Raw genomic sequence first — 14,009 nt, forward strand, 5'->3', positions numbered from 1 at the left:
GATGTCACGCCATATATAGCATTGTTTGCCTATGCCCTCTCCACTGCGAAAATCGCCAAGATGCCAAAAGAGGAGGAAAAAAGGGGGTTCGCCGTTCAAATTGGGTAGGACCCGGAAGAGACTTACATGGGGTCTCCACTGCGAATTGACCGTTACACTGCCGGCAGCCGAGGCTCAGGACGAGAGAATGAAGAACTACATAGTCGGCGGGGGTTCCTCGCTCGTCTTGTAGTTTCCCTTTCGTCTCTTCAGTGCCATCGCTGAGAGCATTCACACTCGTTTTCGACATTCGTTCTTTTTGCCGAATCTGGAGTCAAGATGGCGGCCGTCACTAAGTTTGGGTTCGAGTACCAGACTGCCACTATCAATGGCGTTGAGTACAACTACATCCACGCTGAGCCGGCAGGCAAGGTAGTAGGCACAATCTTCCTCATCCACGGGTGGCCCGATATGTCCCTGGGATGGCGCAACCAGATTCCTTACCTCCTGTCTAAGGGCCTCCGGGTCATTGCTCCGGACATGATGGGTTACGGAGGCACTGATGCTCCTGCCGACGTCAACTACTAGTAAGTCTCTTACACCAAATACCTTGCTTCAACGAGGAAAGCTTGGCAAAGACTGACGAACCCAATCAGCACATTCAAGCGCGCCTCCGATGACATCGCCGCCCTCGCCAGCCACCTCGGCCTCTCGCGCATCATCCTGGGCGGCCACGACTGGGGCGGAGCGGTCGTCTACCGCGCAGCCCTCTGGCACCCGGAGCTGATCTCGGCCTTCTTCGTCATCAGCACCCCCTTCGCACCGCCTCGACTGGCCTACATCGACCAGGCCACCGCGCTGCCCACGCTGCACTACCAGCTGCAGTTCCGCACCGACGCCGTCCAGGACTACATTGGCCTCGGCGACATCCAGAACGCCACCCGCGTCCGCCAGATCCTCAACACAATCTACGGCGTCAGGCTGCCCAGCGGCGCATCAGCCTTCAACTCCAGCGGCGCCGGGTTCGACTTTGACCTTCTCGACGGCGTGACGACGGACACGCCGCTGTTGAGCGAGGAGGAGCTTGACTACTATGTTGAGAACTATGCCGGTGGCGACCCCTTTAACAGGACGCTCAACTGGTACCGCACCGGCGAGCTCAACTGGCAAGACGAGCTTGCGCTCATCCCCAGCAACGCTACCGCGTACACGGCCAAGTACACGCAGCCTGCGCTGTACATCGGCGGTTCGCTCGACTCAGCACTGCCTCCCATCTTGTCGACGGGCATGGAGACGTACTTCGACAGCTTGTCAAGAGGCGAAGTGAACGGTACGCATTGGGTCATGTGGGAGAAGCCCGAGGATGTGAACGGTTATGTTGGCAACTGGCTGAGCAGCTCAGTATTGGGAAACTTGAGTCTCGGTGTCAATGTCACGGCTGGGAGCGCTCTGGCTTTGCTGTGATCGATGCCATGTCGGTGGAGGAGGGCCTTGCCTGGGGGTCGAATGGGAAGGACAACGATGCGAATGACTATGAACATCAGTATATAATAGAAGAATATTACCATTGTACATTTGAATTTCCAAGAAGCGCCGCTGCGATAGATGAAAGCAATCAATCGATCGACCTCATGTCCTGAAGTCGTCGACACTGCAAGAAAAAGTATGGTGGGGTGAGGGATGTGCGAAGATGCAGCTGCAGGAAGGGACCGTCCGTTCACTGCAGCCCAGGGCCTGGAACGTTGGCAGCCGTCTACCTACTCGTGCCCGCCCCCACTTTAATGGGCATTCGACACTCACCACCCACTAAAGTAGGTGCTTTTCAGCTAAACGGCCACGTCGCCCAAACGACTATAATTATCCCTATTTACTACTATATATTACTACTATTATAATAATCTATTATAATAGCTAAATTTAATACTATTAAAAAGGAGCGTATATAAGTAGCTATTATAACTATTTATAAAAACTTAGAGTTATTAATTATAATAGTAGTTTATTAATACTTTATACTATGTTAAAAAACTATTTTAAAGGATTTTTAATAGAGCTTTATTAAAAAAGTATATTAACTACGGCTATAAGCTCTTTTAAGATTAAAAAAAAGCGATTTATAATTATATTAACTATCTAAATTAAATTAACTTACTTATAAAATAAGAGCTAGTTATTAATATTATTAATTACTTATTTACTAAGTTATAAGACCTACTAATTAAATTTAATACTAAGAGCCCTCCTTTTTTTTAATTATTAACTCTTAATAAGCTAATTAATTTATTAAAAAATATAAATACTTTTTTAATTAAAAAGAAAGTACTAAATACTAAGTAGTATAAATCTAAAAATAAGAATACTATTGACTCTTATTTTTTTAAGCTAAAAGAGGTTATTAAGGAGTATAAGATCTAATTATATAATATATAAAATATAAATAAGACTAGGTTCTAAATAAGGGTTAAAAAATCTAATATAATAATTATAAAAAAACGTAGAGCTTATTACTTCGCCCTTTTAATTAATAAAGAGTTAGCTACTTATTATAGTTAGCTAGTTATAATAAGTATATTAATAAAAATTAAAGCTATAATAACTAAATAAATAGTATTATAATTATAAATAGCTTTTTTAAAACTATATTTATAAGTCGTAAAATAAGTAAGGTTTTAATAATTAATTATAGTCTTATTAAAAAGTTTCTTAATAAAAATAACTAAAAACGATCGTAAAATTTAATATTAAATTAATTATTAAAAAAATTATAAAAAGTTTATTTTTAAACTTAGCTCGAAGTTATATTATATATAAGTTTTATTTATAAATATATTTTTTATAATATTACTATTTATAATTACTTAATTATTTACTAAACGGTTATTTATCTTATTTATATATAATTATTTATTTTACTTTTTTATAAATATTCGTTCCTTATTTTATTATATAATTATAATTATATAACTTATTTATAGTTCTTTTATCCCGAGAGGAGTTATTTTAAGTTTATTTTTTTTATATATATAATATAATAACTACTATAAGTCTTATAGGGCGCCCCTTAGCCTTATTATATTTATTAAATTATAATATTAGCTTTTTTTTAAAAAAATTTAGTCCTTTAAGTTTATAAATAAGTCGTTTATTCTTAAGTTAGGGAATCGTTAAGTTTATTTTTTATTAAAAAAATATATTAATATAATATTAAGTTAAATTAAAAAAATCGAAGTTTTAAATAGTTATATCTCGTTATAAGCTATTATATATTATTCGTTTTTTTAATAAAAAATATAAAAATAATATTTTATTCGAATTATTATTTGCGTAGTATTTAATATTTAGTCCTTTTTAATTTTAATATTTACGAAATATATTATTACTTAAATATATTATATAATACTTTTATTAACGCTATTTATATTTATAAATAATCGTAGTCCTTATTTAATAATCTAAACTAATTTAGTATAGTTAATTATTTAATAATAAAATCTAATTAATTAAATTATAAAAAGTAAATAAAAGAGTTATATTTTTTAAAAAAGGGTTATAAAATTATAAAAAAAAGTTAAGGTTTATTAAAAAGCTTAAGCTAAGTTAAATAAATTATTATTTAAATTAAAGCGTTTTTATATTTAAAAAGTAAATAGTATTTAAAAAAGAGTTATATTATATTAAAAAGAATTTTTTTAAAAATATTAAAAAATACTTTATTAATAGCTCGTAAAATATAAGTTAATAATACTTTTAGGGTTATTAATTAGGATATTATAATAGCTAAGAGTTTTAATTTTAATTTTAATTTTAATATTTTTTAAAAAAGTTATTAAGAATTTTAAAAGTTCGTAATAAGTTCTTATATATTTTTTTTATATTTATAGTTTTTTTATTTAATAAAGAATTCTTATATTTTATTCTTAGTTTTATAATTAATAATTTTCTTAACTTTATATTTTAATTTATTAAATTTTATTATAATATAATCTTTTATATACATACCCTTTAAATATTAGTTTAAAAAATAAAATATAAAAAACTAAATAATACTTTATTATATTTAAGAATCTTAATTTATAATTAATATTTAAGACTTTCTAAATAATTTTGAAAAGTCTAAGTTTTTTATAATTTAATTTATTACTTAGTTATTTTGTTTTAATATTATAATAAAAAAAAATACTATTCCCCCTTTTTTAAAATTAGTTTTTTAATTTTTAATTTATTTACGTTTTTTTTTATATATTAGTATACGAACTTAAGATTTAAAAATACTTTTTTTAAATATTTCTAAGTTTTATTATACTTATTATTACTTTAATAACTTATAGTCCTTATTATACTTTTCTATATATTATTAATTAGTATCTATAATTTAAATAGAACGGGGATTTTCTTATACTTTTATTAATTATATTATTATATATAAATTAAGCTATTAATAATAATATTACTTAATTATTCTAATCATAATTTATATAATAACGGAGGTATATTTTAAAAATTTAGTTAATTTTTTTTATTTAACTATCGTTTTATAAATAAAAAGTAGTTAATAATTTATAATTTATACTAAGTTATAAAATTAAGGATTTTTAAATTTTTAAATAAATAAAATACTTTTATTAAAAATAATTTCTTTTAGTATATTATAAATAATAATAATATTTTTAAAAAACGTATATACTAATTTTTTTATGTTATTAGCTTTTTTTATAAAGTATAAAATAAGCGAACTTAATAAGTTAATTAACTATAATTAAGATACTATCGTATTATATATTTATAAATAGTTTCTTTTAAACTTTAATAATTTAATAATAAAGTTTTATAAAATCGATTATTATACTTCTATAAGTAATTATAATAATTATAGCTCGCTATAAAACTTATATAAGCTATTTTTATTTTTTTTTATAAATTACGTAGTCCTTAATTACGTTAATAATTTTAATACGTATAGCGGATTTATTATAATATTAACGAATTCGTTTTTATATTTTAATAATTCTTTAATAACCGTATACGGGTATATTATAAATTTTTATAATAAGCTTAGGAATTATTTTTTTTAATTAGGTTAGTATTAATTTTTTTAATTATTATAAAAAGCTTTATAATTAGTATAAAATTATTATTTTTTTTTAAAATAACTTATGTTTCTTTAAGAACTATAATTTCGTAATTAAGTTTTTTTATTAAGAGCGTTTACTCTACTATTTTCTAAACTTTTTCTAATAAATAATTTAAAAATTATATTTAAATAGAAACTCGCTCTATTTAACTTATTATTTATTTAGATTTTTATTTATTATAAAGTTTACTAAGTTTTTATAATTTATATAAACTATAACTTTATACTTAGTTCTAGATAATTATAATCTTTATTTTTGAAATATTTTTATAATAATTATTAGTTCCTTATTATAGATTTACTAATTTAATTTTTATTTTATAAAATATTTTAGAATAAAAAATAATATAAATAAAGTTTTTTTTATTTATTTTATTATCTTAAGACCGCTTTTATAATAAAGTCCGAAGCGTTAGTCTCGATTTTAAAAAAGTTTTTAAAAATTTAAAATTATAATAATTAGCTTAAAAATAATTATATTTTTAATTTTAATAAATACTTCTTTATATTTAAAGTCCTATGTAAATAGGTTATCCTTTTTATATTAAATTATTAAAGGGTTTAATAATATTAGCATAGTCTTTAAGGAATTATTAATAAAAATTAATAAATCTTAAAAATCCTTATATATTTTTAACGTTTTATAGTATAAGCTAGTCCCTAATTACTTCTATTTTAAATACTTATATATAAATTTATCTTAGTATTATAATATATTTAAAAAAGTTTACTTTTTTAAATATAAAACTCGTATTTAAAGGGTTTAGTATATAGTTTAACGTTTTAGAGTTTTTGAAAATATTATATAAATATACTTTTTTATATATTTTAAAGTTAAAAAAAAATATATTATTAATATAAATAATAATAAAAGATATTAATAAACTCTTAGAACATATAATTAATTATTATTTAAAAAAGTTATTAAAGTATTAATAAGTCCGAAGGGTATAATAAAATACTTAAAGAGTTTTTTTATAAGTCTAAAATACTATTTTTTATTCGTTTCCTTTTTTAATCCTAATTTAATTAAATACTTTTTTAAAATTAATTATAATAAACTAATTAGTTCTATATAATAAATCTCTAAGCTTTAGTAATAAATAATAAAAAAATAGTAATTCTTTTTTTATAATTTTATTAAGTTTTTTATAATTAATAATAAGTCTTAGTTAATATAAAAAAATAAGGGTAATTTTATAGAGGGATTTTAAGGGTTAAATATATTTTTTTCTCGAGTTTTTTATTAATATACTTATTAAAATAATTTTATTTTTTTTAGTTTATAGGGTATATAAAAAAGAACTTAAGTTACGTTCTTTTTTTAAGTTCGATCTTTATATACTAATTATTATATTTTAATAATTTTATTTTTTAAGTTTTATAAATAAATTTATATATTTTTAATACTCTTTTAAGTATAATTTAGAGTTATTCTAATCCCTAATTGTTTATATTAAATATAAACTTCTTAAAGCTTTTTATTATTTTAATAAAAGCTATATATCGTATTTTTTTTTAAGAGTTATAATAAATTTCATTTAAACCCTTTTTTTTAAGTTATTTAATAACTAAATTTACTTATTAAACTTAGTTAGTAATTTAATTTATTTATAAGTTATATTTTTATAATTATAAGATTCTTAGGATAACGTTAATATTTTCTATTTTTATAATATCGTATTATAATTATTTTAAATAATTATTAATATATATCGAGAGGTATACGGTCTCTTAATTAATATATTTATTATTATAATTAACTTTTTTTTTACTATTTATAATTAGTAAGGGTTATTTTTTTATATTTATAGTAAGTCGAGTTTATTTACTATTTTTAGTAATATAAAGTTTCTTTATATACTACTATTAATTATAATATATAATTATTATTTATATATATTAAGTTTAATTAATAAGTATATATCGTATTATTATTTAATTACGTATAAAAACTTATTTTTTAATATTCGCTTTTTTATCGTTTTTTTATAATTAGTTTCTTTAGTTTTTTTAATATTCTATTTTTTAATCGTTCCCTTTATTTTATTTATTTTTATTATTTTTCTTTAAGCTCGTATTTTAAAAAATATAATAAATTTAATACTAATTATATTCATAATTAGTCTATATTATATTATTATCGTTCTAATATTATATAAAGAAGTTTAAACTTAATCCGAATATTATTTTATAAATCTTATTAAAATATATAATTATCTAATTCGGTAATTAGTTATTAATATAAATATCCTTAATAAGTTAGTTATTACGCTTTTTATAAATAAAAATAGCTATTCTTTTTTAAATAAGAAGTATTAAAAAGTATTTATTATTTAAGTATTTTATTTAAAATAATTTTTTATAAAATATATCCTTAGTATTAAATAAGGAGCTATTTCCTTTTATTTAGGGTATTATAAAAACCTTTTTTAAGTTCTATTATTTTATAAAACTATAGTATTTATTTATTATTAAATAATTTAATATTCTTATATTAATTCTTATTAAAAAAAATTTTAAAACTAATATTATTAATACTAAAATAAGATTTATAATTAATTTTTATTTAAGTACGTTATTAAATAATATTATAAAATTTGTCCGAGTTATATAATAATTCTTTATTAAAAATAAGGTTATTAAAGCCTATATAAGGTTTTTAATTAAGTTAAAAATTAATCCTTTTTTTAACTTTTTTTAAAATTAAAATTTAGTTTTCTAATTATTTTAATTTTATTTTTACATAATAAGTCCTTAAGTTATTTTTTTAACTTTATAAATAAATTTTTTATTACCGTTTTCTCGTTTTATTATATAAATAGACTTAGTTAGGATTTTTTTTATATTAGGGCCTCTTTTTTTAAACTTAAGAAGTTATTTCTTTATACTTATTTAAAGTCTTTATATAATTCTTTCTTTTAAAAAAGATAAAAAGTATTTTTTATAATAAGGTCCGTTTTAGCTTTTTCTCTATATTTTTATAAATTTAGGAGAGTATAATAATATATTTAAAGTTATTATTACCAAAGTATTTAGTTAATATATTAAAATAACTTCTTTTTTAGTTATAATAATTAGTATTTTAATAAATAGTAGAGTAATACTATATTTTAATTATCTACTATTTTTAGGTTTTTTTAAATACTAACCGGTTTATTTTTTTCTTTTTTTTAATAAATAGGATAGTTATTATTATAATAAGCTATTTAAAAGAGTTATTTATAGAGGACTTCTTTATTTATAATATTAACTCGTTTTTTTTAAAATAAGCTAGTATTAAATATACTTAGGTTATTAATAGTTTTTAATTATATATCTTAGCTTATTATAGTTATAATATTTAAAGTCTTTTTTTTAGCAGGGGTTATTTTTTTTTAATAATATTAAAATCTATAGGTCTATTATAATAACCCTGTAATAATTATTAAAAATTAATATTTCTTTTTTAGTATTAGGTTTAGGTTAGTTATTTTATACGTTCTAACTTTTATATTTAAAGTATTATTTATAAAATCGGTTATTAATTTTAATTATTATATTTATATACTCGTAGAGTTTATCGGGTCGTTTTTTATATAAAAGTTCGTTTTTAACTTCTTTTTTTAAACTATAATAAAATAATATTATAAGTATTTTATTATTTTAATTAAGTTTAAAAGCGATTTATTAAAACTTTAAAACGTACTTATTAATAAACCTTTTTATTTAAAATTTATAAGTTTTTATTTATTAACTTATTTTTTTATTAAGATTATTAAAGGTTTTTTTAATTCTTTTTTTAAATTTAATATAATTTATAAAAAAAAATTTAATATTTTTTATTTTATATATAATAGTTATTTTTAAAATAGTTTTTTTATTAAGGGTTCGAACTAAACGAGAGCATCCTTTTTTAAAAAAGAGGCTATATAATAAACCTTATTTATTTTAATAATAAAAAAGGTTTTATAATAATATAAATAGGCCCTAGTTTAAATAAAAAAATTTTAAAATATATCAGGGGATTTATTATAAAGTTCTAGTTTAAAGTACTTAGTTCTAAATATTAAAAGAGGTTAAGGTATTATAAATTAAATATAAAGTTATTTATTTTTTATTTTTAAATTTAAATATTATATCATATAATTATTAAATAGTAGGTATAGCTACTTTAATAAATTACTTAGTATTATTATTATTAATAGTTAATATATTTATATTATTTAATTAATTTTTATAAAAGTAAACTTATTAAATAAGAATAATTAAAGTATTATAACTAGCTAGTTATAATAAATATATTAATAAAAATTAAAACTATAATAACTAAATAAATAATATTATAATTATAAATAGCTTCTTTAAAACTATATTTATAAATCGTAAAATAAATAAGGTTTTAATAATTAATTATAGTTTTATTAAAAAAGCTTTTTAATAAAAATAATTAAAAAGCGATTATAAAATTTAATATTAAGTTAATTATTAAAAAAGCTATAAAAAGTTTATTTTTTAAACTTAACTCGAAATTATATTATATATAAGTTTTATTTATAAATATATTTTTTATAATACTATTATTTATAATTACTTAATTATTTATTAAATAGTCGTCCGTTTTATTTATATATAATTATTTATCTTACTTTTTTATAAGCATCCGTTCTTTATTTTATTATATAATTATAATTATATAATTTATTTATAGTTTTTTTGTCCTGAGAAGAGTTATTTTAGGTTCGTTTTTTTTATATATATAATATAGTAGTTACTGTAGGTCTTATAGGGCGCCCCCTAGCCTTATTATATTTATTAAGTCGTAATACTACTACTATAAAAGCTATTTTTATTATTAAAAATTATATACTAGCTTTTTTTTATTTTTTAATAACTCTATTTATATAACTAAGTAATATAATATTAAAAAGCTTAACTCTAATATTATTATAAAAGTCTTACTTATTAAGTATATAAATAATATAATAACTTTAGATTAGATTAAATACTTTAATACTTATATAAGGGCCTAAATTAAAAAAATAAAAAAAACTATTACTTATAAATAGGTATAAATCTTATTATACTATCGAATTTATTAAGTACTATAATAAGAATAATATAATCCTATTCGGATTTCTATTATATAGTACTTATATTTTTCTAACCTCTCGATATAATAATATTCTAGCCCCTTAAGTATTATTATATTAAAGTACTTAACTTCGTAGTTCGAGAAAGCTATACTAATATTACTAAACTAAAATTCCTCAGGGTTTATATAATTTATTTATAAATAAGTATTTAAATATTTTATAATCCTTTTAACTTTTTAAAAAAACTAATATTTATTTATATAATTTATAAGCCGTATTTAAAAAAATCTATAATTATAGCTATAATTTTTTAACTAACTATACTCTCTTTTTTAAGAGCTAGGTTTATTATTATTCGTTATACTTATTATTATTTAAAAGCTTTATTACGTAGCTTAGCGCTTATAGAGTAATATAAACGACCTTAATAAAGAGATTTAATAGCTTATTAATAAGGCCTCCCCGCTTAAATAGAATCTTAAGTAATTTATTTAAAAAGTACTTATATAAGGCTTAGAGCTACTTTAAATAAAAAAAGACCTCGGGCTAACCTAGCTTACTTAATAAGTTAATAAAGCCCGTAAGTAGGGTAAAAATAATTAACTATAAATAGGGGGTATTATTATAATTAAGGACGGTTAATATATAGTTAAATAGAAGTAGGTATTTAAGATTATTAAGGTAGTAGCTCTTATAAAAGTAGCTAACATAAGGATTTAATTTATTATTAAAAAAGGGGCTTTTAAAATAAGAAAAAAAGCTAAAAAGATAAGGAATAATAGCTAATTATACCCTATATATATAGTTAACGGTCTAGGTAATAGGTAGTTATTAAAAAAGGTATAGTCGAGGCTATAATATAATAATATAATTACGACGATTATCTAGCCGTTTGGGCGATGCGGCCGTTTGGCTGAAAAGTACCCACTTTAGTGGGTGGTGAGTGTCGAATGCCCATTAAAGTGGGGGCGGGCACGAGTAGATACCTACCTACCTTAGTTGAACCCCACCGGAGCCAGTGACGCCGACCTCCGACTCCACTCAAAATTTCCAGCTCTCACTTCATCCCACCTCAGACAAGTCCCAGGCCATCCTCCAGGTCGTTTGTGCTTCAATTGAGAGGATCCTCTGCTTTCTCGCTGGTCCAACGGACATCACGACAATGGCTGCCTCCAAGGGCCTCCCTCGCGACACGTTCGCCAAGCTCTCTCCTCACCCCTTCCTCCTCGCAAACCTCCAGCCTCCCGCACCCGCCAATGCTGCCAGAAGCAACGGCCGCGCACCCAACGAAGCCCGAATTCCCAATGTCAACACTTCCAGCTTGACCCATGCCCATGGAAGCGCTGTTGTCCGCACGGGCGATACAACCGTCATTTGCGGTGTTCGCGCCGAGACACTTCTCGCCTCCGACATCCCCAACTTCCGCACCGCTGCGAATCTCGATGATGACAACGGCAAGCCCAGCTCGGAGCTGAAGGACTACGACTTGCTTGTTCCCAACATCGAGCTCGCCACTGGCTGCGCACCGCAGTTTCTCCCCGGCGTACCCCCAACCACACTAGCGCAAACCCTGAGCACGAGAGTTTACTCACTGCTGCATTCCTCTAACCTCGTCGACCCGGAGGACCTGAGAATCTGGTACACCCGCCCTACCGAGAAGGCCGAGACGGAGGGCGATGATGGAGATGACAAGATGGACGAGGACGAGGACGAAGAGAAGCCCGAGGGTGAAAAGGTTGTCATGGCGTACTGGGTTCTGTACATTGACATTTTCTTTATCTCTTTCGACGGCAACCCCTTTGACATTGCCTGGGCTGCTATCCTAGCCGCCCTTCGCGACACAACGATCCCCGTCGCACGATGGGACGCAGACCGCGAGATGGTCGTCTGCTCCCGAGAGAGCCCCAAGCCCCTGACATTGCACGGCTTCCCTATCGCCTGCACAGCTGGCGTCTTCACAGGAAAGGAGACGACGGATCGGCCTGCCGCCGGCAAGTTCTGGACTCTAGTCGACCCGGACAGGTTGGAGGAGAGTCTATGTGATGAAGAGGTAACGGCAGTGGTGGACCGAAGTGAGGGAGAGACGAAGGTATTGGCGATATCAAAGCACGGAGGAACGGTGCTGCAGCCGCAGCTCATACGGGAGTTCGTGGGCGTTGCGGAGCGGAGATGGGAGCAGTTTTACAAGGCCATGGCATGAAGATAATGATACCCACCAAAAGGAAGACATGGAAATCCAAGACGTTTGGGAAAAGGAAGCTGTTCCCTCTGATATATCCTTAGTCTATGCGCTACCCGTCCAAAGGTGGCAACCGATTCCCCCCTATCGTGAGCTTAGTGAACCAGCCGCCTTTCACCCACCAGCCGCCTTTGGTGCAGCCCGGGTGAAGATGAAAGCGCATACCTACCTGAGCCCATCAACTTCCATTATCTTTTCCCTGACACGATCTTCTGAAGCTATCAAGCCTCTTCTTCACATCACCTTGCAAAATCAGCATCACTTGAGAAAAGGAAAAAAAAAAAACAATCTTCACTTTCTGGGAGTTTTGCTTCAGAAACATCAAGCATCATCATCCAGCCATGGCCAATCTTCATTCTCGAATCCAGGAGGCCTCGAAGGAGGAACTCGTCCAGATTCTCAAGGCCGTCTGCAGCTTCACCGACATCCACTACCATGTCAAGAACGTCCTCGACTACCTCGACGACAAGAAGCAGTCGGAGGCCGCCGCCGCCGCCAAGCGTCGCCTGTCTACCCGCGCCTCCTTGTCCAACAAGAGCTGGGCTCAGCCGCTTCCCAAGACTGTGAAGCGCAACATCAAGATGTGCTCCCTCTGCGAGCTGCCCTTTGTCGAGAAGGAGAACACCAACGAGTCTTGCCAGTCTCACTATGGTATGTTGCGATCCATCCGAAGCGTTTCCTGTTCAATGTGGAGTGAAAGTATGCTGACGACCTGCGTTCGACGCGACAGGCAAGTGGCTTCTCGAGTGCGAGAATGAGCACGAGGTCTGGTTCATGGATCTTGACAAGGCCGGCGAGGAGTTCACTTCCAACCTGGATGCCATGTGCATCGTCGACTGCTGCAACAGCCAGCGTGGCGCCAGCAAGGGCTGCGTCAAAGGCAAGCATGTCGCCTTGGTCGCTGATGTCGACACCAGCGAGGACTCTTCCGACAACTAAGGGGACACCGACAACACGATAACGAGACATGATTATGATGCCACAAGGGCATTGCATTTTTGGGGGTATAGGTCTGCTTGATTATACAGAGTCGTCGGTACCTGTTCAAGGTGTCGCAAAGTGCGCCAGGAATTGTTACGAGACATCAGAACAGGTCGCAGCAGGTTTTCGCTAGCAGACAGAAGACTACCAGTAGGGATCAACGGCAGTCTGGTTTACCTGTTTTGGTTCATAGAATCAACTTAGCAAAGATAACAGAGCTTCGTCATCTCCCACAAGGATCGAGCCAAGTCTCCAAAACGCAGAACACACAGTGAGCGTGTCGCGGTGAAGATATGTATTCCACAATTCGAGCCACCTTTTCAGACTTTATTCCAAGGCAGTAGATACTAGGGAAATTCCTTCTACCGCCCGGCGCCGAGGAAGCCTAATGAAAGGCCCTCACGAACCGCGAATCTACTGAATGTTGACTCACGGCTTGGTTACCGAGCGGATGATGAAGGAAGGAAGAAACCAAAGAAAGTCGCGCTTTCCTGGCGATGAAATTTTAGGCGAGCCAGCTACAGTGCCGAAGAACAGTGCCCGCTGTGGCTTTCACACACTTCAGCCTCCGTTTTCCAGGTTCCCCACCATAGAGCCCCATCGT

The 14,009-nt window shown here is 28.6% G+C and overlaps 3 protein-coding genes across 3 annotated transcripts; all 3 read left to right on the plus strand.

Annotated features, from left to right (window-relative positions):
• Positions 1 to 318: 318 nt before the first annotated feature.
• On the plus strand, positions 319 to 1,443 carry N0V96_010219 (uncharacterized protein; the record flags this gene model as incomplete). Its single annotated transcript, XM_065758883.1, has 2 exons — positions 319 to 526; positions 608 to 1,443. The coding sequence occupies 2 exons, from the start codon at positions 319 to 321 to the stop codon at positions 1,441 to 1,443; spliced, it is 1,044 nt and encodes a 347-aa protein (XP_065612406.1).
• A 9,904-nt stretch (positions 1,444 to 11,347) lies between these two features.
• Positions 11,348 to 12,385, plus strand: N0V96_010220 (uncharacterized protein; the record flags this gene model as incomplete). The annotated part of the gene is made up of 1 exon (XM_053198927.2): positions 11,348 to 12,385. One exon carries the CDS (start codon positions 11,348 to 11,350, stop codon positions 12,383 to 12,385), a length of 1,038 nt encoding a protein of 345 aa, XP_053043672.1.
• Positions 12,386 to 12,765: 380 nt separating this feature from the next.
• Positions 12,766 to 13,363, plus strand: N0V96_010221 (uncharacterized protein; the record flags this gene model as incomplete). Its single annotated transcript, XM_053198926.1, has 2 exons — positions 12,766 to 13,075; positions 13,155 to 13,363. 2 exons carry the CDS (start codon positions 12,766 to 12,768, stop codon positions 13,361 to 13,363), a joined length of 519 nt encoding a protein of 172 aa, XP_053043671.1.
• Between the last annotated feature and the right edge of the window lie 646 nt (positions 13,364 to 14,009).

This window comes from Colletotrichum fioriniae, assembly GCF_027942845.1.
Source record: "Colletotrichum fioriniae strain IMI 355084 chromosome Unknown scaffold_14, whole genome shotgun sequence".
Taxonomy (NCBI): Eukaryota; Fungi; Ascomycota; class Sordariomycetes; order Glomerellales; family Glomerellaceae; genus Colletotrichum; species Colletotrichum fioriniae.